We start from the raw sequence: 26,187 nt of genomic DNA, 5'->3' as shown, positions 1-26,187 counted from the left end.
TCCTAAAAAATTTTTGGGGCGCACCTGTGCTTAACTTTCTCTAGAGTCTTGCTTTAGATTTGCCATATATTTGTCTGTAATTTTCCCGCGACTTTCTTACAGACAAACGTATAGAAAATTTTAAAAAGTGGTTCTAGGTCTGCTAGTGCATGTAATGCCCTTAATTTTTTTCAGTAGAATCCTTAGGAGCGAAGCTTTAGTTTTCAAATCATATTTTTTTTCAGAAGAACCGCTTTACGGGAAATTATTCGACATTAGATTCTCATACAAACACTGTAATTTCTCACGCGTTTGCCTACTCGTCAAGATGGCGTCAAAAACCGTGACAAGGTCTATTGGGGAAACAGGGTAGGATTGATTTGACAAACTGTGCATACCTCCAGGAAATTTCTAGCTCAACCCTTGCCACTTTGTCATTAAGCCAACAACAACAAAAAAAGTGTTTATTTTTTAGCCGAATTGCTTTGGTGTTCCACTGCATTTCACAAGTTAGAAAGTAGCAACCTTCTCAATTTGAGTGCATTGCAGAAATAGATTGAAATAAAAATTGATATTTTGTTTGCTGGTTAACTGATCACCATTTCTAATTTATAATAACAGGCCAAGTATGTAAATACAGCACTGAAACAGGAAGTAAAAGATTTGGATGATGCACAAGAACAGGTGAATAATGTTGGATGTTGGGTGTGAGCTCACAATTACCAAGTTCTGGGCCCGGTTCCTCGAAAGATAGTTAACTTTAACCCAGGATTAAGCCAGGTTATCTTGTCTAAGGACATGTAACTCGAGCTTATAAAATACTGACATTGAGCCTTTACTCCGAGATACAGTCATGATAACACAAAATGTTACTCTAAGCAATACATAGGAAGGTAAAACACAAAATCGGAACAAAATTTTAATCCTAAATTAGCACTAATCGGCCTCTCAGGGGCCGCGCCCCGTTTGTGAAGAGTACTGTTTTTTGAATTTTTTTGTCAATGGACGTTTTTTGAAAACATTTTAGCTTGACAACTTTGGAAAACAGATGGATGTGATACAAAAGGCCTCAGAAGGTACTTAAAGTTCTTGGACAGTTGTTGATCAATATTGTTGCCATTATTCGGTCTTTTCACATAGACATCCAGATTTTTGTTGACTTTGTCAGATTTGCCTGTTGAATTTTATTTTTGTCAGGTCTCAAGGAGAGTCTTGCTGTCACATTTGAAGAAGTAAAGAAAGTTCATGAAATGATATCAGACGGACTCAGTGCAGGGACGCTTCAAGTTCAGGTATAAAATTGTTAAAATTGGCAAAAACGACAGCAAATTCCCAACTTGGCTGTGGTGAATGAAAAGCTTTGTACAACGTGTACTAAAGAGATGTTGGTTTGTTTTTTTTCACTTTGTGCCCCTCTTTCAGACCTCATCTGATGAAAACTGTCCAAAAGACAGCAAAAAGAAGAAAATAAAACTAGGATGAACAAAGACATGGCAGCTTAAACAAAATATTAATTATTTAATATTAATAAGCATCAGGATGACAGTGGTACTACTCCGATCTGAAGCTCTGACTTTTTAAGAAAAAATAAATAGTCATCCTTGAAGACCCAGGAATTATTACAATTTCCTAATTCTGGTGGACCAGAAAAATCAGAAGTGCAGAATTCAAACACTACAGCATGAGAATACTGAAATTGGTTTGGTATGATAAGGTGCCCAAGGGCTCACCTGTTCCTCTTGCAAACTTTGCAACTTGCAACGATTTTGCGCACAAATAACCATCTGTTGCTCGTGTTAAGAGCAACACCAGAACATGCAACACTTAATGTTTTATACTTCAAAGTAATGAATAAGATCACTGAAATGAAATGAAGTGAAGTGAAATACCAGTAGCTCTTTATTAAATAACATTTTCTAACAATAATAATTATATAAACTGTTTTGTGAGAATTTTTCCCATGTGTATTTTGTACAAAGAAACATGCTTGTTTAAATACAAGAATAAACTTATTTTGTTAACTCTTAGGTTGTTTTTATGTTGTAAACATGGTAAAGAGATTCAGGGGGAAAAAAATTCACATTGCATTTAGACTTCACTGGGATGCATATCTTACTAGTCATCACTGTGTAGCTGATAGGATGATATTCCATTAAAATATCAAAAAGTGTCAATGAGGTGAGCCAGCCTGGTTAGCTGCTCTGGCCCACTTTACCGCCTGGCTAAGCCGCTCAGCTCATGCCTTGTTTCCTCATAAAATTTGTAATGTGTTTTTATGAGAAAGTGGGCTGGGCCGCTTTCAGAGATCCTGGCTGCTTGAACTGAGATTTCATCCAGCATGCCAGCCTGCCTTCAAAAGAAAACCACGTTCTGCAATTTTCATTGACACCATAAGCAGTCAGTCTTGTAACATGCCAACCAAGATAGAGTTATTTATGTCAGTAAGTCTTGTTTGTTTCCCTTTCCCTGATTCTCTTGAAAAAAAAAAAAAACTCAACCCTGACTCATGCAAATATGAGTATGTACATGCCTTTAGTGTGTATACTGTACATCATTGTTGCAGGCCCTCAGCCATACTTCTTCCTGTATGATTAGATATGGCAGACCACAAAAAAATGGTGGTGGCTCTTTAAAACTCTAACATACATCATAACAAACCACTAATTCATGCTAATGATCAGTTAGTGCGACTCAGATTTAGCTGAAGGCTTTTTTGTAGCCTAGGTAGTATGTCCTGGCAAACATGACAGATACAGTAGTAAGTGTAAAGCCCAGAATTATGGGAATCAAAATATTATAACATGATTCTCTGTCAACAGGCACCCCATGTGAGCCTTTGTACATGATCAGTTTTCTGTCGAGTTGATTTGATGAATCCTAAAAATTGTAGTTCAGAGACTGCTTGAATGAAGCGAGCGCTGTAAGTAAGGTTAAGGCAAATAAAGAAACTTTAATGGTTACTTTGGAAATTTTTCCAAAGTAACAGTAAAGAAACATGCATTAGAGGTCTTAACATGCCAGAAACTGAAGAGGGCCTGCAGGGCAATTCAGACACTTACAAAACTGTTAGGTAAGGAATTAAATTAATGAAAAAAGATACTGAAGCTGTTCATCTGTTTTCTGTTTCTTCTTTGGTGTGCCTTTTGAGGACTGCTGTTCTGTTGAGGGCTCAAGAACGGCTATAAATGCCTGAGAAAAAAAAGAGGGCTTTCGAGCATCAAAATAAGAAGTGTGACAACCTGTCAAATGTTTGTCACTTGGATACAAAAGGTATGGTAGGCTCTCAGAATTCAAGCAGAAGTAAATAATAAAATATTTATGATAACAAAGATGCCTTGCTATGGGACAATTCCCATCATATTTGCCAAGATACAGACATTCCAAATCTTTAAATTTCTCTAAGAAACGTATGGACCAGTCTACATAATTCTTTGTGATGTGTGGAGTTTTTGATTGACTGTATCTCATTCAATATTGGCACAATAAACACCAAACTTCAGGATTTTGTAAAACTTGGTGAGCTCTTTAAAATAAAATACAGACTGGTACTAAGACCCGCATCATATGAAATCTGACAATGCTTTAAGTTCCATCTCTTATGGATGGAGTGTGCTTGAACCCACATTTGCCTACCACTACATTTTTATGATGCCACTTCACCCTCCCAACCCATGAACATAAACAGAACAGACCCCAAGTCTGGGCATTATGTTTCTTGATAAGGGTTGCTTTGCATCCCCAAGTACTAAAACTACAAGTAAGTTACCAAAGCTAAGACATTGTGTCAATTAATGCCTTGCCAACCACCAGCAAAGTCGTACAAGTTACTTACAGATCCTATGGGCCTGGCTTACATTGGAACCTCCCCCCCGACAGTCAGTAATGTAGGAGCTGCTTGTAAGGTGCTTCCTCATTGGTCACAGAAAACAATAACACATTGTTTATCATTATTTCCCATTGTTTCACAGTTAGGGTATCTAACCAATTGGCTTTTAGGGTTAGGAGCTAACAGCTAATCTAAAGTAACATCAAAATTTTTATGATGTGCATTTATTTACCTGAAGCCAGTCATAGAGGTTAATCAACCTGCCACACTCCTGGTGAAGTTTGTAAGCTATGCATATGTCTGGTAAAGTATCCTGCACCGTTCCTACATCTGTCTGACAACATTGACACTGAAAATAAGAAAAAAGAAGAGCTTTTTCTCAACAGAAGAAAATTTTAGCCTATGGTTTTTCTCTCGCCTCTGACTTTCCAGTCATGCTTCTTTCTTGCAAATCAAATGTGTTAACATCATGTATCAAGCAAATACTGACCTGAAGATAATCCTGAGGATTGCTGAGTGCTGTCTGGATAGCAACACGAGGCATTCCAACCAAATGCTATAATCAATGACAAAACAATGATTCAATGACTGCAGAATAAACATTAAAAGTTGTCAATGGCAGAATTAGCTAGGGTAGCTTATACTCAATGTTTTAAAATAATTATGGAATGAAAGTTGAATAGCCTTAGCCATGCAAATGGCTTGACCTTCACATGGCTCCAAAGACCACGTAAAATGGTGGTCTTGTCTCCAGTAGGGGATGTATAGTGTCCTTTACTAGTAGTCCAGCCATAAGGTGAAAAAAAATAGCTGAATTGTGCACTTTGGGGTAAAAGCATCAAACTTGGCACAGTGATAGTACTAGTTGCACTAATTATTTTTAGCTATGGACCTCACTCAAATATGCACGGGGGGAGGCACATTGTTCCCTTGGGGGGGAGGGGTCATGGCCTTTTTGTTTTGGTCCGGAAAAGACTCAAAAACGGGAAGAAAGCGGCCTAAAAAACTTTTGCATTCCCATTTCCTTCAAAGTAGTGCAAGGTAACCCTATAAAATACCTGCTACTTACTTTTCTGCGAGATTTTCTAAAATTATTTTAAAAGAGTGTGTAAGTGATTCTTGTCACAAGGGAAAACCACGTAGAAGCAAGTTGAGTTCTGAAGGGCGGAATTAATTTGAGTTAAAGCATTACAATATTATACATGCACCCCCTGACACATCAAAACACTTCATTAATATTTTTGAGACACCTCCTGATTGAACAAAAAAGACTGCACACGGAAGAAACAAAAGGTCAGGCTACTCAAGGAAATTCTGCATGGCGGACAGGAAAGGCTGGTCTTTTTGCTCTCTCGTTTGTGAGAGACAGTATGCCGTTTTTCACCCTTGGAAAGATAAGATGTTTCATTTTTACACTTTGATTGAAGTGAATTGCACTTTTTGGGAATTTAATTGCTCAGCCAAACTACCGCAAAAATAAAACAAGAGACACTTACAGAGACCTTCAACGACATGCAACGGGGAGCTATTAACCACTTTTATTGCGGGCGACAAGAGTAGCCCGCAGTCTGCATCTTCCGGTTATTATTATGCATGCATCGCAGGTATGTAACCGGCATTCGTTTGGACTTCCACTTATAAGGATGAATGGACTTCACAGAAAGCAATTTGATCACTCGCATCTGGATCTTCTCTGCTCACTTAGAATCTGATCACGTGTGTTTGGAACATCTATCAAGTGAAACTTGTGCGAAGCACAGCGTTGGAGTAACAGCGTTTTCATCTTCCATCGTTGTCGTCCTCACTCCGTAACCTTTGGTTTTCTCTTGTTTTCAATAATATATTGATCTCTCTCACACTCTATTGCCTAACAGTTATATAACTGTCATATAACTGTTATATATACTGTTATATATCAGTATATACACTGTATAACATAACTCTTATATAACTGTTATGTTATAACTGTAACGTCTGTTAACTGTGCTAACAGTTATATGACAGCAGACATCTGCTGTCATATAACTGTCATCACACGTCTGATGTCTGATTTTATATAACAGTTATATAACAGTTAGATAAATGTTATATAACTGTTATATAACAGTTTTATAACTGTCATATAACACTGTTATATAACAGTTTATAAAATAACTAAGATAGTACGCGAGCTCTGATTGGCCGAGAGGAGTGTTTGCATCAGAGTATGTAAACATGGTTGTGGCGTCAAGTTGTTTGGCTTTTTGCGCGCTAATCACGCAAGCACAAATTTGAACAAGTTTTCGAGTTCAAAACTCAAAACGTTTACTTTATTTACCCATTCCTTCGTCGGCTAAAACTTGGAAAATCGTTACAAAGAAGGTGTGCACATTTTTCTTTGCTTAAGCTGACCGTTTTAAGCGAGAAAAATCCGTATTTTGCAAAGCATCTTTTTTGCAAAACAAGAACTGATTACGTGTGCAAGACTTCGTGGACAAGATTTTGCGACTGGTAAGAATTTCTCTTTTAATCAGTGCCATACAAAGAGTTTTGCGTTTTTTTCTCGGCAAAGTTATTTTATAAAAGCAATAGAAAACTTTTTTCCTGTGTTGGGCGTTGGGAGAATTCTCGACAGTTACGCAAACCCTCGACTTCGTCTTGGGTTTGCATAACTGTCTCGAATTCTCCCAACCCCTCTCGTGTTTATATCAGGCTATGCAAACACAGAAAACGTTTTCTATTGCTTAAATATATACTGTTATATAAAAGTATATATAACAGTTATATAACTGTTATATATAACAGTATATAGAACTGTTATATATAACAGTATATATAACAGTTATACTATAACATAACAGTTATCACAGTTAACAGACATTAACAGTTATAACGTAACTGTTATATACTGTTATAAACAGTATATAACAGTTATATAACAGTTAAACCAGTATATAACAGTATATATGACTGTTGTAGCTGTTATATGACAGTTATATAACTATTAAATAACTGTATAACAGACTATAACAGTTATATAACTGTCATATAACAACTGTTGTTATATAACTGTCATATATAACAGTTATAACAAGAAATGATAACAGTTATAACTGTTATATAACAGTTATATAACAGTTATAACTGTCATAATTTCTTGTTATAACTGTTATATATGACAGTTATATAACTGTTATAGCAGATGTCTGCTGTCATATATGTTATATAACTGTTATATAACAACTGTTATATAACAGTTATATAACTGTCATATAACAGTTATATATACTGTTATATAACAGTATATACACTGTGTATAACATAACTGTTATACATTGGTATATACTGTTGTAACTGTAATGTCTGTTATCTGTGATAACAGTTATATGACAGCAGACATCTGCTGTCATAACTGTCATCACACGTTGATGTCTGATTTTATATAACAGTTATATAACTGTTATAGAACAGTTATATAACGGTTATATAAGTGTTATATAAATATTAGTTATATAACTGTCATATAACTGTTATATAACAGTTATATAACTGTCATATAACAGTTATATATACTGTTATATAACAGTATAATAGTTATATAACTGTTATATATAACAGCATATATAACAGTTATACTATAACATAACAGTTATATAACTGTTATATATACTGTTATATAACAGTATATAACAGTTATATAACAGTTATGTTATAACTGTTAACGTCAGTTAACTGTGATATCAGTTATATGACAGCAGACATCTGCTGTCATATAACTGTCATCAGACGTCTGATGTCTGATTTTATATGTTATGTTACATAACGTTTGATAACAGTTATATGACAGCAGATGTCTGCTGAGACTGAAGCAGTGCTATATTTGCTGTGATGTTTCACAGCAAGTTCACAACACAATTCTTTGACACATTTGATAACAGCAATGGATTTTATCGGCATCAGGAGACTTAAATAAATTTGAAGTGGATTCTCACGATGAATCTTTGCGACGTCAAATCACAAAGTTTAAAAAGCTATAAAGAGCAGCTCGATTTAACGCCATATAGAGATATTCTCGAAGTCTTTCTTGCCTTAAGTGAATACCATGCGATTGTTTAGAGGAACGCCACAGGAAGAAACAATGATAGTGAAAAAGCCTCACATCTCTCAGTTTTTAAAAAGTATAATTGAGATCATCCTGGACCAATGGAGCTAGTATTGAGACACAGTCAAGCAAAATCATACAGAATCGAGCTGCTCTTTATAGCTTTTTAAACTTTGTGATTCGACGTCACGAAGATTCATCGTGAGAATCCACTTCAAATTTATGTAAGTCTCCTGGTGCCGATAAAATCCACCATAACCCCAGTTCTTTCTCCTGCAACTGGTTCTTTACATGGCACAGCAATCATAAGGGCTCTCGAGTGATGAAAAGTGTTATAGGATGTTGTACTTTTATTACGCAATCACAAAATGCAATCAGACATCCCCTTTCTTAGGACGAGAAAACCGCCTGGGCCACAAGGCTGCCTTATGGAGAAGCCACTGAACTTTTTACATCCCTTAGGAAACTTTGAAGGGTGTTCAAGACACTATGCCCCAGTGCTTGAGAGATTTGTTATCAAAGAGTCAATGATGCCTAAAAAGTTCCGGCTATTTGCACAAAAGGGAAGAAACCTCGAGAACTTCTCCACTATATTAGCACACCAAGAGAGTTGCCTAGCAAAGATGATATCCTGGGTGCGAAACGTGACCAAAGCGTAATGCGACAATGGGCTACTGGGCATGGAAAAGCGATGCAATGCACCACAAAGGATTCTGCAGGAACACTTCCCTTAAACATGTCCCAAAAGAATTACGCGTTGGAGAGAGAGTTGAGTTGGAATACAATGACACGAAAGGAACTCAGAAGAAGACCTAGGAACTTCTACTGATCTTGACAGAAATGTGATTTTAAATTTGCTGTTAAGATAAATTTGCACTCGCTCTGGAAGAGTTTTATTTATCTCCTTGTCGCATAGAGCGGTAGTTTCGTACCAATAGATTGTATTTGTCAATGAGACGATGGTTTCGAGTGCTCGTTAACACCTTTAAAGATCACCTTGCCGACTTGCTGATAAGAAAAGAAGATGCCATTGTTTACTGAACTGCAAAGTGCGATCCATGATGACTATGGTTTTCGGTTCTTTACCCCTTTGAGTAACGGGTACCCTGGGTGCGAGAGGCTTTTCATGCGCGGTTTCCGGTTTTGGTTGATGACTAAATTCGTGGATCGTGAAAAATGGTTTATAACGCATGTGATACGTGAAATTTGTCAACATTTACACGTGAAACGCGACCAGGACACCCCTCCCCCCCCCCCCCCTGCTACCCTCTTATGAATGATGTAACGATGATCAGGTGATTAAATAGCCTAAAAAAGTGCTTTAAGTCATCTAGTTTATTTCCACAGGTTGATTAACTGATAATATAAGAAACATGCGCTTACTACACCGGGAAAAACCCACCCATCCCCCCCCCCACCCCCCCATAGACACCACCACCACCATCTCCACTACCATGGAGATGAAGAATAAGTTCAGAGGAGAAACTAATTGCTAAATGATTTAACAATTATTCCACATGGGTGCGTTGGATATGAGATGATAGATAGCCAACGAGGCGCTTAGCGCCGAGTTCGCTATAATCATCTCATATCCAACAAGTGCGAGTGGAATAATTGTTTTATTAAAAACGCCCACAAAATCTCGTTGAATCTCCCCATCTAGAACAAACCGGAAAAGACAAGGGACTTCCGCTATTCACATGTCACACGTCTACCAAAACTGTCAACGCGCGAACGGACTCGCCTGCCCTGGGGCCCGTTTCTCGAAAGTCCCGGTAACTTTTCGGGCCTGAAATCAACTATTCAAATCGAAATATAAAGAATAAGAGCGCGGGTCCTGGCTAGCAAACTACTCCATTTTGTTTCACTAACTGATAGTTCTATCATGCTAGATGCAAAACTATTGAAACCTCGATCTTTAATATAAACGGAGACGGCTTACCGGGCCCGTTAATTATCGGGACTTTCGAGAAACGGGCCCCTGGACTGCATGAATGAAAAATCAAAACATTGTAGCGATGAACATTAGTTTTTTAAAAGCTCATCGGGATTCTAGGATTTTACACAACAGAACAGCTAAAAAAACCTGGCAGATAATGTGAAGGAAAAGAATTTTTAAGTGACAGCCGTCGAAATTACTGTGAATTTGGATTTTCGGTGCAGTTATAAAAGTAAGAACAACGGAGAAAAATTATTACCTCGGTCGTTTGTTATGAAGTTGTTTGAAGCCACAAGCTGGTTTTGCTGAACGAGAAAAGAAGCTATACTGCCGCCTCGATTGCTCTAGTGAATGGCTGAAAAGCCTGTATTTGTAGCTGGTTACTTGTGATTTATATTCTTGATGTCGGATAAACAAGCCGCAGTTATCTATTGGCGAGTGACTCGATCGGCGAATGGCTTCACGATCATGAAGAAACAACACTTGTCTTCTTTCGTAGCTGGTCAAGGTACTTTAGTTCCATGTGTTTTCATGTGTTTTTCGACAAACTTTCAAACAAGCTCTTGTGGCTTTTTTGTTTGTTTTTGTCTTTTTTCTTTAGATGAAATTGCATTTCTAGTATTCTAAGAAATGAATTAAAACGATTTGCTTCCGGCTATCCTTCGCGAAAAGAAATCTTAGCTAGCTTCCAATTTTAAACTGACGCGTACACCGACCATATATGGAGAGCTGAGTATAATAGCTCATATACCATAACGGCTAAGCCAATCAAAATGCTAGAATTGCATTATCCAATGATTCAGTTTTTAATAATTAAAATTATCCCAGAATTCAGGAAAGGTCATTGTATTCTTCCTCACAACATAAACTTATACAAACAGGCAAACAGAGATACTCCTACCCCTCCCCCTAAGCTGCGTTGAAACCTTCCCCACCCCCACGCCACCTAGAAAGTTGGATTAAATAGACCTTGTTAAACTTCCTTAGGACACCATTCCCTATTGATATAGCAGCTTTCTTTTCAATAACAGCAGTTAAATTGGAAACTGCAACCACCCCACCCCCCTGAGTACAAAATGTCCTCCCTGACTGGGGTCCATAGCTAATATTGTTCAGCAGCCCAAGTACTATTACCATGCCAAATTTGGTGCTTTTACCCCAGAGTGCACAATGTTTTCACCATATGGCTTGACTATAGCGCTTTTGTTCTAAATACACTCTGACACTTATGTTATTAATTTACAACTTCAGTGCACACCTGTTCAATACATTCCAACACTCCAGTGTTCAGTACAATAACTCGTTTAATATGAAAGACATGACTGGGAAAGACGTTTCCCAAGTGAAAACTCAACATTAACAACTATGAAAAGATGGCACAGTGCATACAAAATGCAATAATTTATCTTATTATTCATTCAAAATATTTCCTCGATTCTGATTGGCTAAAAGCACACGTTTAATTCACCATAACCAGTTACTGATGACCAAATTTGGAAGAAATTTGACCTTAACCAGGAAATGACGTCAAAAATGCAGCGTTCGTGCAGGTTAAGGCACTGTTAACCGAGAGGACCTGGGGATGAGGTTGAGTTGTTTTGGTTGTGAACTTGAAAAAATTGGCGGACATTTCACTCGTTTCAAGAGTAAGAACTAGGCGAAAAAATAGCTAAAAACATGGCAAGAACAGCAAGAAGACAACTCGAAGGGCGACATCTGCTATTTGGAGAATATTTGCGGAGCTGGACAAACCTAAACGTACACTATCGAAGATGAACTGAACATCAATGGATCGATGGAGGTAAGCATGTTTTAGCTATGTTTTTAAACTAGGAATTATTTGGAATGAATAATAAAACAGTTATTGAATTCGGCTTCCGTATCATATGAAGAATTATGGAGATCTTGGAGGGTGTTTTCCATAATTCTTCATAAGATACTCAGCCTCATTCATTAACTGTTAAATAAAACTTAATCACATACTGGTAAAAGGCAAAAAAGAAAGTAGCAATAACAGTCAAGTGGAAATATACATTGAAAGTAAAAACAGCCAGATGCGCAAATAAACTCAAATAAATATAATAAAACAAAAGTTGCATCCAAACCTTTCTTGTTGTTTGTACATTGTCATAGTACATAACTTCATTCAGTGGCAGGTTACGTGGACAAGACAGGTATTTTCTGATAAAAAACAAATAGCAAATTAATTTATTGTTATTGGTATTATATTGATCATTAATTTAGTTGTTCTGCAGTATTTTTCTTCTATACTCTTTACTGATCTTCAATATTACCTAAACATGTCATCTAAAATGTCTACTGCTCTTTGCCGCAACTTGTCATATGGGGATTCTTTCCTTTTCTGCTTTGCTGCATTCATGAGTCTCTGCCATAAAAACAAATACAAAAGAGTTAGAGATCTTGTGAAAAGTAAAAAGGAAAAGCTGTACACTAATCATGCACATATCAGTGAGTTATGATGTGAGTATAAATTTAGCACTTGGATCTAGAAGTGGAAACTGATGTTTGTGAATCTAGGAATTTGCGCGTTTGAACATTGTACCTTCCTACATGATTTATCTGGGATCATAATAACTGACTAATAATCATTATGGTTGTTATGACAGACCTCTTGCAGTTCAAATCTATTTGCAACAATTGAAAGTGCCTCCTTCTGACTTGAATTTGATCTCTGTTCTTGATTCTCTTGAACAGCTGTAAGTATAAAGGACAGTGGCTTTCAGTAAAGTCTGTTCGAAACAAAGGTAAACAAAAACAAAGGCAGCATGTAAGCCATCCAGATGATTTATTTTTAGATAAAAAAAAAATCAACAAATATTGGATGAGGTTGCCCTCTGAGTTCAACAATTGTTTCATTTTTATTCGCCAGTTTGTATGATGTAAATGACGCAGCTCATAGTATAAAGTGATCCATTAGATTGATCGTTTGAAAACACCGAATAGATCTGGACATAAACTGGCTTTTTTATGCGATTTGGCACATTTTTTAAGACGAAAGCAAAGCAAAGTAAGATGAAATGTTTGTTTTAACTATGCTCTTTTAATTTAAATCTAAGTCATAGAGAAATGTGGTCGTTAAAGTAGCAACTAAACCAGAATTTTCAGTCGCCAAGGAGAAAATGTTAGTTGCATTGGTGACCGTATCAGTCGCGATTTCAAGCCCTGCCAATGATATGTCACTAATATTTTAAAACACCGACATGTACCTGAAGTCCTCTGGCAAAATTTTGGAGAGAGAAATCATGGAAAAGGAAATTCTCATACAGAAATCTGAACACTCTAGCTCCAAGCTTGAAAGGAAACTTGGCAGTCATCAACACCTTAAACAAACAGACTCAAAGTAAAAACTAATAAATTAATATTAATAATGAATACTAAATTTATATTGACAAGTTGGGCAAAGACTGGGCACTATCGATAACCAATACAGCGTCTACTAGGTCGCACTCTGCAGGGAGGGGGGTGGGTACTTCCATAAACTTTGGATAGGTGTGGTGTCGCCCAGGTTCTTAAACCCTGACCCTATTTAAGGATCAGACAAAAGAAACCATTTGAGGCCCACACCCAAAAAATGACATCCTATACAAGGGGGGAAAATGAAAATTTAATAGCGACACACAAACCTTCATTAAAATTAATTGCTTTCCTAATACTCTTAAGGGATAGCTCAGACTTTACAGACAATTTGTTTTTTTTGTAGCTGGGCATTTATGCGCTTGAATATAGAATGATTTATAATTTAATATTACCTTGTTGATAATCTCCAGAACACAGATGTGCGATGGTTGAGATTGAAATCTCTCAATAGCTAACACACTGGAAACAGTATGTGGAAGAACCCTGTGGATAGTTGTCACGGCCGTTGCAATTCCAAACACTAACACCAATGGAAGCTCACTCAAATATAGACTGCAAAGAAAAAGAGACAGTGGCTAGTTAGGCAAGCCTGAAGGTAAAGGTCATGTTCACAAAAAAACAGCTAGCCAACTTGTCAAAATACAGTGAAACCCAGTTTAAATACGGTAACTGAGGGGGCCATAGAAGTGTCCATATTAACAAGGTGTCCGTATTAAGCAGGTTGAATTTTACTTAGAGACAATGTAAGGGCTTTCTTTCCCTGTGGGCAAAGCAAACTGTCCCTAATAATGAGGTGTCTGTATTAAGCAGTGGATCATAAAGGAAGGTTTGACTGTACATAAGTTTCCTTACCCTTTAAGCCCCAATATCCACATACAAATTCTCCAAACTGATCTCTATACATTTTGTTACAGAATGTGTTGAGAGAATTTGATAAAAGATCAAAGCATTTTCTCTTTGGTGATCATTTTATTAATTCTCATAACCTAATCTCTTGATGATGTATACATATCATCAGGAGAAAATTTATGTTGGTCACCATTGGGACTTAAAGGGTTAATAAACCCTTCCATGGTTTTTTTTCAAGTTTTGATGGAGATCATTTAGCGAAAATCAGTTAATACCTGCACTGAAAAGAGTACCTTGACATTAACAAACTTGCCATTATTTTGAAAGTGATATAACTAAAGCGAGCAAAGATAATTATAGCTCCCCAAAGTCACTAAATTTTACAGACATTTGTATTATATGGTGGGGGCCAAGTCAGTGCCCCATAGCATACAATATGTCTTTATAATGTTGAGACTTTGAGCTGCGCAATACTTGTTCTTTGTCTTACTACAAATAACTCTTACACTATATGTATACATATGTACTATAAGTCAGACCAAAAAGTGACTAATCACTTTAAGTGATACCTGCAAATTGAGACAAAATTTTGAACAACGGCAGGAGAAAAACCTTCAAAGTCTTCAAAGATGACGACCAAAGGAGGATGATCTACAAGATTAAAAGGAATTTGGATGATATAAAGTTATATTTGAACATACCGTATTTCTTCACCTATAAGCCGATCTCGGCTATAAGCCAAGACCCTGAAAGTCAGGGTCTTTCCGCTAGACTCAAGCTGCCCCCAAAAAAAAGTAAAACCATCGGCTATAAGCCCAGAGCGAAATTATTGATTGTAACTGGCAATTTGAGCAAGCGAACCTCACAGAAAACATAAGAAATTGACTCACTAAACACAAAACCTGAAGAATTACAATAAACACAAAAGAAAAAAAGCAAACCAATCAAGAGATATGAATATCAATTGATCCAACGACGTGTACAAATACTACCACGCGACAAGAGATCAACCACAACAACAATCTCAGTTAAACGTTTCAAAGTACTATCAATCGATCGAGTATCCCTATCGTCGCTGTTATTTTTTATCATCACGCCTAAAGCACGCCGTTCCTCGTATAGTATGGCTTTCAAGATAAAAGTTATCGCGGAAGCTGAAGCGGTAGAGAACAACTCGGAAATCGCTCGAGAATATGGACTAAGCGAGTCCATGGTGCGACGCTTCATTGCTAACTTGACTACAAGCCAGGGGGTAAAGTTATTCAGCAACTGTATATTTTTAAAATCTAAAACCCTTGGCTACAAGCCGAACCCTGTTCTTCGTGAAAAATCTCCCGGAATTTTGGGTCAAAAACTGAAAAAATCGCTCAGCTTATAGGTGAAGAAATATGGTAGCTTACAAGGAAACTCAGTAATATTCAAGGTCCTCATTTGACCTGTCTCCCATTCACACATCAAGAAACATAGTTCAGGAGTGCTGTACTGAAAACAGTGTGATGTATGTCTTTTTTCTTTTTGTCCTATTTATTTATTTATTTTCTGGTGAGCAAATATTTCTGTTTCTGTGTTTGAAAACCAAAAAACTGTCAAAAAAGTTGAGCTTGGAGCACTGCACCAACGTGGTGCAGAGGTCCAGGTCTTGGCATCATTGCCATGAGTGGGTTGAATTTTTGTGGGATCTTATCCTTCCTCCCCGTCTCCTCTAAAACCAAGACTTCTTCACATCTTGGATCACAAACATGTCCAGATGAGTTCTTGAGAGCTGTTCATGTGTTTTCAGGGGTAACCAAATCACATTTTTTACCTGAATACTGAGGTCGTTGAGAGCTACGCCTTTTTTGGGGGTCATCTTGCTGAAAAGAAAATAGTTTATCATAATATTTAGCCTAAAGTGTGGTCTTTCCTCTAAGTAACTAAATAATTATGACAAGGAAATGAATGAAAATGAGAAAAAATGCTAGCATTGTTTTAAATGTATTTTTGTTTAATTTTAGCATTTTCCTTTTAATTAGCAATATTATCAAAATAACAAGTTTTTGATCCTTCATTTAAACCTCATTTGAGTGAAAAGGTATTACTGTTATTTTTTGTTTTAAATTTAATAATATCTAGCTGAATAATACAGTACAATTTAATCAGTATACAAACAACATTTAAGGGCCGAAAATACTTGCCTTACAGGAATTTTTTCTTTAATAATGTTATTGAAGTAAAAGTAACACTTTTTTTAAACATTTTCAGTAAGTTAGCTTCACTTTTGTTCAGTATGTAATTAACACAGAGAATAAGAGATAATTACTGTGCAATCATTTAAAAATTGCACATTTACAAAAAAGTTACTTTGTTCATACTTACTTTCAGAAATTTATATAAGTCCCTCAATAAAAGGAATCTTGATCAGGTTATGTTGTCGGGATGCTGTCAGTAGATGTTTGAAATTGAGCTTTCAAACTGTAATATTGCATTTAAAATCAATTTTATAATTTGTACATATTATATTTGAACTGAACCTGTGAAGAGGCTGACTTGGTTAAACCTATTTCCAGTTAAAAATAGTTTATATTAAGTAAGTAAGGTCTGTGGTGTTTAGAATTACTGTGTACTTCCAGATAAAAAGAGTAAAGGGTTCATGCATAGGTTAAATCCGTTCTCAGGTTAAACCAGGATATTTTTTGTCTCCCATGCATAGGTTAAATCCGTTCTCAGGTTAAACCAGGATATTTTTTGTCTCCCATGAATGAAGAATGAAGGAAACAAAGGAAAATCTGAATCAAATGTAGGTTAATTTACCAGTTTAACCTGAGATTGACTTTTCCTACAACATAGCTGCTGTAGTTATAAAATTTTTTATCTCAGGTATTTTCGTTTTTCTTCTGTTTTGGGGTATGGTGATGTACGCTAATGAAGTTGAAACGAAATAAAAATAAAAATTACCTGAGGAAAAAAATTAACTACAACATGGCCACTGTAAGGTTGAAAAAAGGGAAATTCAGAAATCTACGTTGTCTTTAGTTATTAAGTTGTATAAATTAATGATTTAAAAGAAACTTGAAGTTTTGATGGCTTCATGTCATCATCATCAAAAAAATAAAATTTTACATGATTTGTGGTAATATTTATAGAAAAACAAATGCTGAGGAAAATTGGAGTGTTTGATATGCAAGATGTTGATTATGAGACCTACGCTAAACACTCAAGCAGACTCCATCCATGCAAAACTTTTTATAAAATAAATATTGTAATAAATATAATTTGTCCATTTTCAAGTTTAAATTTACATGCACTTTTCACACTTTCTTTTTCTATAAATATTACCACGAGTCATGTTAGCTTCTTATCTTTAGATAATGATGACAGGAAGCTATCAAAACACCAAGTTTCTTTTATATTGTTAATTTTTGTTTTAAAATGAAAAATAGTTAAATGAAAAATTCATAAATATTTCCAAACCTTTGTGATTTTCTTATACCAGTGACATAGCACAGGCATGGTAAAACTGCTGATCTTTTTTCCTTGTTCAGTTGGAGTAGAATCATCCTCTTCCTTTGTAAGGAAATTAAAGTAAAATCATGTTAAAAGTCATTAGCATGGTTAGATCTCCAGTCAGCTGGAAATTCACATTTTTTTTAAAGTCCTATGATTAGTAAAAAATAATTAAAAAAAACAAACAAACAAACAAAAACATTGAACAGCAAATTTTAAAACACACAAAGGAAACACTGACAAAGATAATCAACAACTGTTATCAGTGTGGCCCTGGATGAATGTTTAATATCACGGCTTTAATTACCTGCACTTCATGGCCAATAAATTGTGATATCACATTTTTCATGGTTGCTTTCATAACTGAAACAATGATACCATGCAAAAAAGTAAACAAAACGGACAGCTATAAATACTAAAAAAACACAGTTGGTACAAATAGCGTGAGCTCTTATCTTCAAGTATTCAGTAACCCACTACAAAAGTAAAAAAATTGATATAAAAAAAAAAGACCCCCCCCCCCCTCCTCCCCCCATAATGACGGTAAATTGGGCTGCTGCCCTGTGGAACAGAAACACTCACACCCAGATAGTTAGAAGAGTTTTAAATGCAATATCAGACAAAACAAATTTAATTTGCCTTGCAAGTTTTAAGAAACAGAAAATTATTGCTATATAACAGTATTTAAAAACAACAAAAGTTGACCCTGTCACATGTTATAAGCGTAAAACAACAACAATTTTTGGATTTTACAGTTACATCAAATTAGGCACGTTATACTGTCATGCTATATTTTGGGGGCAGAGATGGGGGGCGGAGGGGGTGCACTGTGGAAAAGTCTCAGTTAAAAGCAATACCCGTCTTTTTCTTGTTTTAGAAGGTCAATTTGCTTATTTATATTTTCCTATTCGTGGAATTGATGGCAGAGGGGACAGGGCATGCAATGCCATTGGGGAGATCTGTCCGCCATTTTGTCTTTTTGTGACCGCAACAATGAATCCCAATTTATGACTGGGTTGCCATAGGCAGCGCAATATTTATCATCCAATGTATCTCCACACCTGTACAATCTTTGGACCTCAGCAGAGCTACAAAGGGAGTCACCTGGTTTCTGAGTTCTTTGGCCAGTTGAGAAAATATCACATCATGATCTGGCATGTTCACACCTGCAAATTATACAACATTAATTTATAACAGTTAACTCTCCCTGAGGGTATTTACCATTAATCTTGTCAGACCTGGCTGGCTAGACTAAGGTCCTGTCTGCACTATGACAGAAAAATAGAGTTAGGGTTTGCAAAAAAATTGAAAATTTTGTTGTTACCAATTTTTCGTTTTTGCAACCTTGTTCGCGCCTGAGACAAGTACAAGTTTTTGTGTAACCAAAAACGTCAACTGAAGAAACTATAAGTGGTCACATTCCCAAATAAGATGATCTGATGAGGGATAGCTGTCAAGAAACAAAGGCTTTTGCCGACTGAAAAAAATAGGTGTGCTTACTTTCCTGAAATGAGTACGTGAAATGACTGTCATTTCACACTACAAGTGTATGTGCTTTACAAGTAGTTTTTGTTCCACCCACTTCTAGGGGAGACTGGCGCATAGTATATGCATACATTGCTTTGCCAAGTGATTCACGCTTCATCTGTTAACTTTGTTCTTTTGTTTCCTTTAATTATGAAAGGACAACAAAAAGCTAAGTTTATTTTTTACGCTATTTAAGAAAATGGCAGTTGAACCTGAAAAGCATGAAGATGGGCCAGAAAAGGATGGCAGTGAAGCTGGAGAAGTCAGTTTGGTGATATCGGTTGTTCAAAGCTGTTCAAAGTCTCAATATCATAGTCTAACCCAGACTGTTTTTGAAATGATCCAATTTAAAATGCCATGTGAGACATATCACCCACTTTCACTAATTTCTAGATTGAACACTGATGTAATGTAGTCAATGGGGAAACTGTTCTAAGAACTTTTCTTCTAAATTGCAGAAACTACAGAATAATTTGTGCCGCTTGCATTGTAACTTTCTCCAGTTATGACTTCAGTACTAGCCAATTGTTTCAAATTTAAAGTGGTCAAAGCTTGCCCATCACTGTGTAGTTAATAGTAAAGCAAAAATGATGCATAGCATATTGTAAATAACATGGCTCCTGAATATCTGACTTTGCATTTTGTTTGTTGCTGTGATTAACCTACTTATAACCTAAGAGAGAATTTTTTTTTTTTCAGTTTTTATCTTAGATTCTAGTTTAGTTAGTTTTCTATACTAGAAAGTAATATACCTAAAGAAAATACCATGAATAAATAAAGTTACCTGCCTAAAAACAAAAAAAAATTGTGGTTAATTCCATGTACTTTCAACCCATCTGAAAGGGTATACACATCCTCTTTCCAGTGCTTTGCAACAGTAACAAGGCTTGTTTTTGGTGCAAAGTAATGGATAACACGTTGGTATCATTTGCTTTCAGATCGTTCTGGTTCATTCTCTACTATCCTCGTAGCAGCAAATTTTTCACTCTGTAACCGTACCTTAATTTTCACTGCAATGGATGGTCACAAGATTTGATTCTTGCCAATATACAAACATTGTTCTAACAATACAGTCCTCCCTAACAAAGCAGTTATTCAATTAGATTTTTAGTCACCATTTGATCATCACTTCGAGTGAACACCCAAAACTACAACATAACAAGGATCAGTAGCACAGTTCTGATGTACAAAGGTGTAACATTGGCCTAAAATCAAAATTTTTAAAAAAAATACAGGTGTTTCAAGGAACTCTAAAAAGCAATAAAAAATGATAATATTGCAAAAAAATGCCACCTCAATAATTTTTGAGGACATTTTTGCTATTTTTCTATTACCCACGATGCATTGCGACCACGCCCTTTCGCACAAAATATATTTCATCTTCATTCCTCTCAGGCAATTTTTAAGCAGAAATTTCAGTTTAAAGCTACAAATGTATTTACAACAAAAAAACACATGTTAATTGTAAGAAAGTCAAAGAGATGCCAACATTTGCTCGTGTTCATTCAATGGAACTTGAAATATTTGCCGTCTCTTTCCCTTTGATTGCAAGGCACCACAAATATAACGTACAGTTCCTGGAAGCACTGCTGCCACCTTTTCATCAAGTTTATATGTCTGATCAATCATGTTTTCCCTAAGAAAGAATTTTTCTTGAAGAACAAAGACCGTCCACGGTCCACACTTGGCTTCTTGACTTTTCTTTCGGGCTTCCAGTATTTTTTGAATAAATTTCCTTCTATTTTTTTTTTATAATGAGCTCTTCTTTTCTCTTGCTTTTCCTTTTCTTTTTTGTTCTCACCACTGCTGAATCCGAGAAACTCCAGAATCCATACTTCTGATTGTATTTGACTGTTTTGTGCTCACGCGTGCGATATGAAATGCGTATCAAGAACGCACGTGCTATGAAGATATTTCCCGCTCATTTCCTGAGCTTATGCAATATTTTTCTTCCTAATATGGAAGTCTAAGACAATGCAAATTTATTGAGTAAACAGTGAGTCATTTTCAGTGTATTTTAGAGCGAACGAAACAGTACAAGCGGTTGCTGTGTCGAGCTAGATTCTGCGTGAAATTCGATCGCTTACTCTTCACGGAGGAAAATAACTCTCTTGGTGTTTAGAACAAACTCAAATCTCAATATTTTCGTCGGGTTTTGGCCTTCTCGACTGGTTTTGGTATCAAAATTTAGCGTGACATTTGAGCATTTTGCTCCTGTCAACTTTGATACAATCCAGAACACAGAGCGCAGACAGGACGGCACGAAAGGTCAACGACCGAAAATTCTGCTTGCCGTATCACACCGCTTCCCGAATGTTTAGAACGCAGAAAAAAGTTAATAATTCCGCAAGAATTCATTCACACAACAAGAGACTACAGGAAAGTTAAAATCAACTTATGAGCATTGTGTCTGGATGAAAAATTGTTTTGTGAGTCAAGAAATATGAATGATACATGACATTGAAAATGTTTGGTCTCTTCCAAGTCTTGAGCGTGACGCATCAAATCGCGAGTGGTTTGGTCAGTTTTGACGAAAATCGAATGGGAATTTTGAGATTTTAGTTTGAGTTATAACTAACAATAAGAATATTCTTTACACATAAAAGTTTTGAGGACGGTAAAAGAAATAGAAGTTAGCGAAAACAGGTTAAAAGTGAAGGACGACTATACGCGCGTGTTACGCGTGACGCCATGTTTTTACGGCAACCTTCACAACTCAGTGCGGATTTAATTTTTTATGGTAGAACATAATTCCCCAACCTTTATCAGAAAATAATCTTTAATATACCTCTGATAATCGAGGAAAGTCTCAAATGCATTCAATAATTGTGCGCCGAGATATTGAAATATATTTTATGCAGAGCAGTGAATTTTCCTTGTGATCATGACAACCGTGCTACTGATCAAGCACAACCAATGACAAGGCCATGTGACCTTGAAGAGGGGGAAAACAAAAACAGGGCACCCAATCGCTACAGTCACAGCGTGCAAAGAAAGTCAAGTCTGATAGCCCAGAGCTAGTGGATTTTGCTATCCGGCTAGTGATTTTTGTTCTTAACTTGCCCGATGGGCAAGTGCTGTTTTTGTGGGAAATTCAAATTACAGAAGGATTGTAACCAATTCTGCTAATCAAAAAGGGTTTTGGGGTACTATTTGAAATGACTTGTGGGCTAGTACATGCTAGCTACAGCTTGCCCGAATGGCAGGCTGTAAAACTGACTTTCTTTGCACCCTGCAGTCACTGTTGGTTTTGAGTTGATAACAGTCACTTGAATCTGTCTTGACTTATACACTGTATTAACCCTTTAAGCCCCAATATCCACATACAAATTCTCCAAACTGATCTCTATACATTTCCTTAAAGAATGTGTTGAGAAAATTTGATAAAAGATCAGATCAAAGCATTCTCTCTTAGGTGATCAATTTATTAATTCTTATAACTTAATCTCTGGACAATCTATGGATATGGTTACGAGAAAATTGATGTTGGTCACCATTGGGACTTAAAGAGTAAGGAAGTCTAAATGCACTTACCAGTTATAAGTGCAGCTGTTGGTATTTCATGTATAACAGCAGATCCCTCAGAACCCAAAGAACTCATCTTATGAGCAGACTTTATGAATTCCAGAAGATCAGAGAATATTTTGCTGTTCATCTGTGTCTGTAGATGCTTAAAAAAAATTCAGTTCTTAGGTCCAGGGTTCATCTAGATATATCAACTAAGAGAAGATATTATATATTATATATTATTCCTCGAGCCCGAATGGGTTCCGCGTCAATAGCCCACGACGCTGAAGGCCAAATGGGCTATTGACTCAGAGGCCATGAGGGCAAGAGGAATAATTATTTTAGTAAAAACCAACTAGTTGGTCAAAAATATCAAGCCAAAACAACCTTAGCTAGTTAAAGCTTTAGCTTTAATCCTTTTTTGCCATCAAAAACCAATGACATCACATGTGGTAAAAGGAATATGGGTTTAAAAAAAATGGAAAATCAACTCTTACCTCAATCTCCTTTTTAATAGAATTCCAGCATTCATTATAATTTGCATTTCTTAGCTTACGATAAGAGTGACTTTCACCGCTAACTTCAGGAAAGTAATCTTCCACAAAGATAAAATACACTGTTAGTATGAAATCTTGTTTTTCATTAAGAGTGAATAAAAATAAGTGACAGTGGAATGGCTAGATGATATCAGACATATTTTCAGATGTCACTTCCCTAAGATGCAGAATTTCCATTATTATCAGAAATTCACAGGCTACTGAGTGGCAAGGGCACCAGCAATTAGTAGTAAAACCAAAAGATGCCACAACCAGTTGCAAAAATACTGGAGACACTGTACCTTATCTTGGCTCGACTGACCCGCTTATGACCTTACGCTTGTCATCCCCCCTCCTTCCCATATCAAAGTTGAAAGCAATACAAGACCATGCTCAAAAAACTTGGAGGAACAACTTCGAATGGAGGGGAGGAGGGAGGTGTGTAATACATCCAACAGACGTGTGACTAGCAGCGATTTGAAGTAAGAAAGGTCGGTTTTTTGTCAGAGTGTCTCAACATTTTTGCAACTGTTTGTAGTAGCAAGAGAGAAGCTCCAGAAGGAACCTAGACCAAGCCCAGCGAGTGTTGTGTTTCCCTTAGAGTGATTCTTTCTTTTGGAAAATAACAGAGAAAAATATTAAGAGAACAGGTAGCCAACAATGGTTACCCAACACCAAAAAACACCATTTAAAATCCACAGTAAGACTTTGAGATTTTGTCTTTGTCTTGAGCTTGTGGTCATCAACCTGATGAATATTACGTTGGTAAGTACAAAATGCAGACTGCAGACTGCTGCAGACCATTGTCTTCACCACGCAAAATGAAAACGTGACAACAATAATCCCATTGTTTTCTAACACTGAATACAATGGTCTGCAGTCAGTCTGCAGTCTGCATTTTGTACTGTCCAATATTACATCTTTCTCGAGCGGTGCAAATTTCAAGCATGCCCATCCCATCTTCTCAGGAATTTTTCAGGCATTTTTGGAAGGATGGGTGTACATGTGTGTGTGTGTGGAGGAGCTGGGAGAGAGAAGGAGAGCACGGGGTATAAACAAACGTTTAAGGGTCGTCTGGAAACAAGGAAAGCTTGCGTGTGCTGTGTGCTTGAAACCTCGGGCTTCGAAACTATCAATCAATCAACAACTTTATTTAAGTGTCTAGTCTTCTAGCTTGCCGTCAGGCCTACTAATCGGGGACAGTAGAACTAAACTACTACAATTCAAACCTGCACTTCGCTTTCTTGGACTCTTTGCTGTAGATTTGTTGATCAGAAAGCATCCCTGATGACCAAAAGTGAGATATCATGAATATAGGAGAGAAACGATAGCAAATTTTCGGTCATTTTCGAGGCAGCTTACCTTAGAAACAGAACTTGTCGTCTCATCCGCCATGATGGTTTTTTTTGGGTTGCCGCTTTTCGCGCGCGGGCGCGATATATTCGTTCCAGGTGCCCCGGCCATCTGGGTGGAGTCACGTGAAACAAGTGGAGGAGTAACACTAGCCGTGTTTCCAAAAGAACAGTAAGAACAACTTTATTTTTGTTTTCTGTATTTTTTTTTTTTTTTTTTTGCTGTCACTCTTCTTGCTGTAAGGATAAGTTTACTGTTTTATTTTTAAAATTTGGTGTTGAAGATTTTAATGATCCAGGTCTACTAAAGATCCGACGGATCCTCACTGGTTTGTCGTTGTGGTTTTGCCTTTACAAGCGTTTTTGTATACAGACGCTGTATTTTCTCTTTAGAGATCATGGGGTCTTGCGTGCGTTTGGAAATAAAATTCGCGGTGGATTTATTGACCGCTAGCACAAGGGGGTGGGGGCGGACAGAAACTGTAACATGGTTGGGGACAGAAACTGTAACATCTGATGGAGTCATGTCGTGTCCGTGATGTACGTGAGTAAGAAAAGCGCTAATTTCTGATGCCAGAGCCACAGCTCCTATAAGCCAGTGTTCATTCTAGTTTTCGGTACCCTGGCAAAAAGCTCAATCTATAATGAAGCTTTAAAAGGGGCTTTTCTTCCCTCATTCCCACCTGGCTAAAAGGTTTTGTGTACATTGTTGAGGCCAATAATCACCTTACTTTAGCATCGTCGCACATTAATTTCTGTCAGGCGTACGCAGAGCCTTTGGGCCATGATACGCGCATCAAGTGCAGTGTGGCATTTCCACTCGTAAATGACCCAGCTTAGAGGGTCTCAATGGGGTGGTGGCTTATACGGTAATCGGCTAAAATTTGGGCTCTTTTACGGCTATCAGTTAATTTTTTTCAGTTACGGTTAACGAGAAAGTTAAAAATTAACTTGTTTTGTTTCAAAAAGTTAAATATTAATTAACCCGTACCTTTTTTGTATCTAAATCCAAATAAAGTTCTTAGGATCATCTCGGGATGAAATAAGCTATTCTTTTGAAAAATTTTAACATTTGATAGATTACACTTTTTATAAAGTATTCCACTTCTAATATTATTTTACACATAGAAACGTCAATAGTCAATTAAAAAATAATCTTTGTGAAAAAGCAAAAACAGACACGCAAACGCCCAACTCAAGGGCCGGGCGCGACCTTCATTATAACAGAAATGGCCGTTTTCACACTAGAGAAGGATTATTCGTGTGAGACGGGTTATCCGTTTGATGATTCGTGTCAGATAGACAATATGTCTTAATTTGAAAATGGAATAGTTTTAACTTTGAATGAACAATCCGCCTGACGTTTGAAGACGGGATTATCCGTTCCAGATAACCTGCGTACAGCCGCCCCCTCCTCCCAGAAAAAATCGGAGAAAGGGTGTCTATGGGGAGGGCGCGACTGTACACAGGCTAGTCTCAGACGGATGATCCATTTCTAGCTCTAGTGTGAAAATGGCCAATAACAAAATCCCCGTGTCCAGTGTTTTTAATGATAGCGAAGGACTGTAGGAACGACTGTCTGCCCTTGCCTTGTCTGTAGGCCGCATTATTCCGCGCGGCTAATGCGTTTCGGGTCACGTGGTCCGAGCGAGTTCTCCACCGAAATGCCTTGACCGAGATTGCGTGGGAAGACGCCGTACAGGGACTAAGCATAATGTCTACCGTAGCGT

General features: G+C 36.9%; 1 protein-coding gene and 1 long non-coding RNA gene across 2 annotated transcripts; one reads left to right on the top strand and one right to left on the bottom strand.

Annotated features, from left to right (window-relative positions):
• The first annotated feature begins 600 nt into the window (after positions 1-600).
• On the top strand, positions 601-1,293 carry LOC140950415 (uncharacterized). The gene is made up of 3 exons (XR_012167182.1): positions 601-663; positions 1,007-1,055; positions 1,177-1,293. It is a non-coding gene; the product is annotated as an uncharacterized lncRNA (long non-coding RNA).
• A 567-nt stretch (positions 1,294-1,860) lies between these two features.
• On the bottom strand, positions 1,861-24,500 carry LOC140949532 (origin recognition complex subunit 3-like). Its single transcript, XM_073398694.1, has 18 exons — positions 24,468-24,500; positions 24,336-24,389; positions 23,067-23,168; positions 22,597-22,732; positions 18,597-18,701; positions 17,843-17,898; positions 17,503-17,595; positions 15,857-15,905; positions 14,622-14,703; positions 13,596-13,755; positions 13,053-13,166; positions 12,455-12,562; positions 12,120-12,211; positions 11,931-12,006; positions 4,296-4,361; positions 4,038-4,154; positions 3,080-3,168; positions 1,861-2,897 (listed from the first exon to the last, which is right to left on the bottom strand). The coding sequence occupies exons 1-18, from the start codon at positions 24,498-24,500 to the stop codon at positions 2,792-2,794; spliced, it is 1,638 nt and encodes a 545-aa protein (XP_073254795.1). The 3' UTR covers positions 1,861-2,791.
• Between the last annotated feature and the right edge of the window lie 1,687 nt (positions 24,501-26,187).

The sequence above is a fragment of the Porites lutea genome, chromosome 10 (assembly GCF_958299795.1).
Source record: "Porites lutea chromosome 10, jaPorLute2.1, whole genome shotgun sequence".
Lineage (NCBI taxonomy): Eukaryota > Metazoa > Cnidaria > Anthozoa > Scleractinia > Poritidae > Porites > Porites lutea.
Note: the sequence above shows the minus strand (reverse complement) of the source record. Positions and strands in the feature narration are given on the sequence as shown.

Coding starts and splice junctions, on each gene's coding strand:
- LOC140949532 (XM_073398694.1), bottom strand. CDS start 24,500: ATGGCGGATGAGACGACAAGTTCTGTTTCTAAG. Junction 22,733..23,066: donor CTATTAAAAAGGAGATTGAG/GTAAGAGTTGAT, acceptor ATTTTTTTTAAG/CATCTACAGACACAGATGAA. Junction 18,702..22,596: donor AACAGCTGCACTTATAACTG/GTAAGTGCATTT, acceptor TATAATTTGCAG/GTGTGAACATGCCAGATCAT.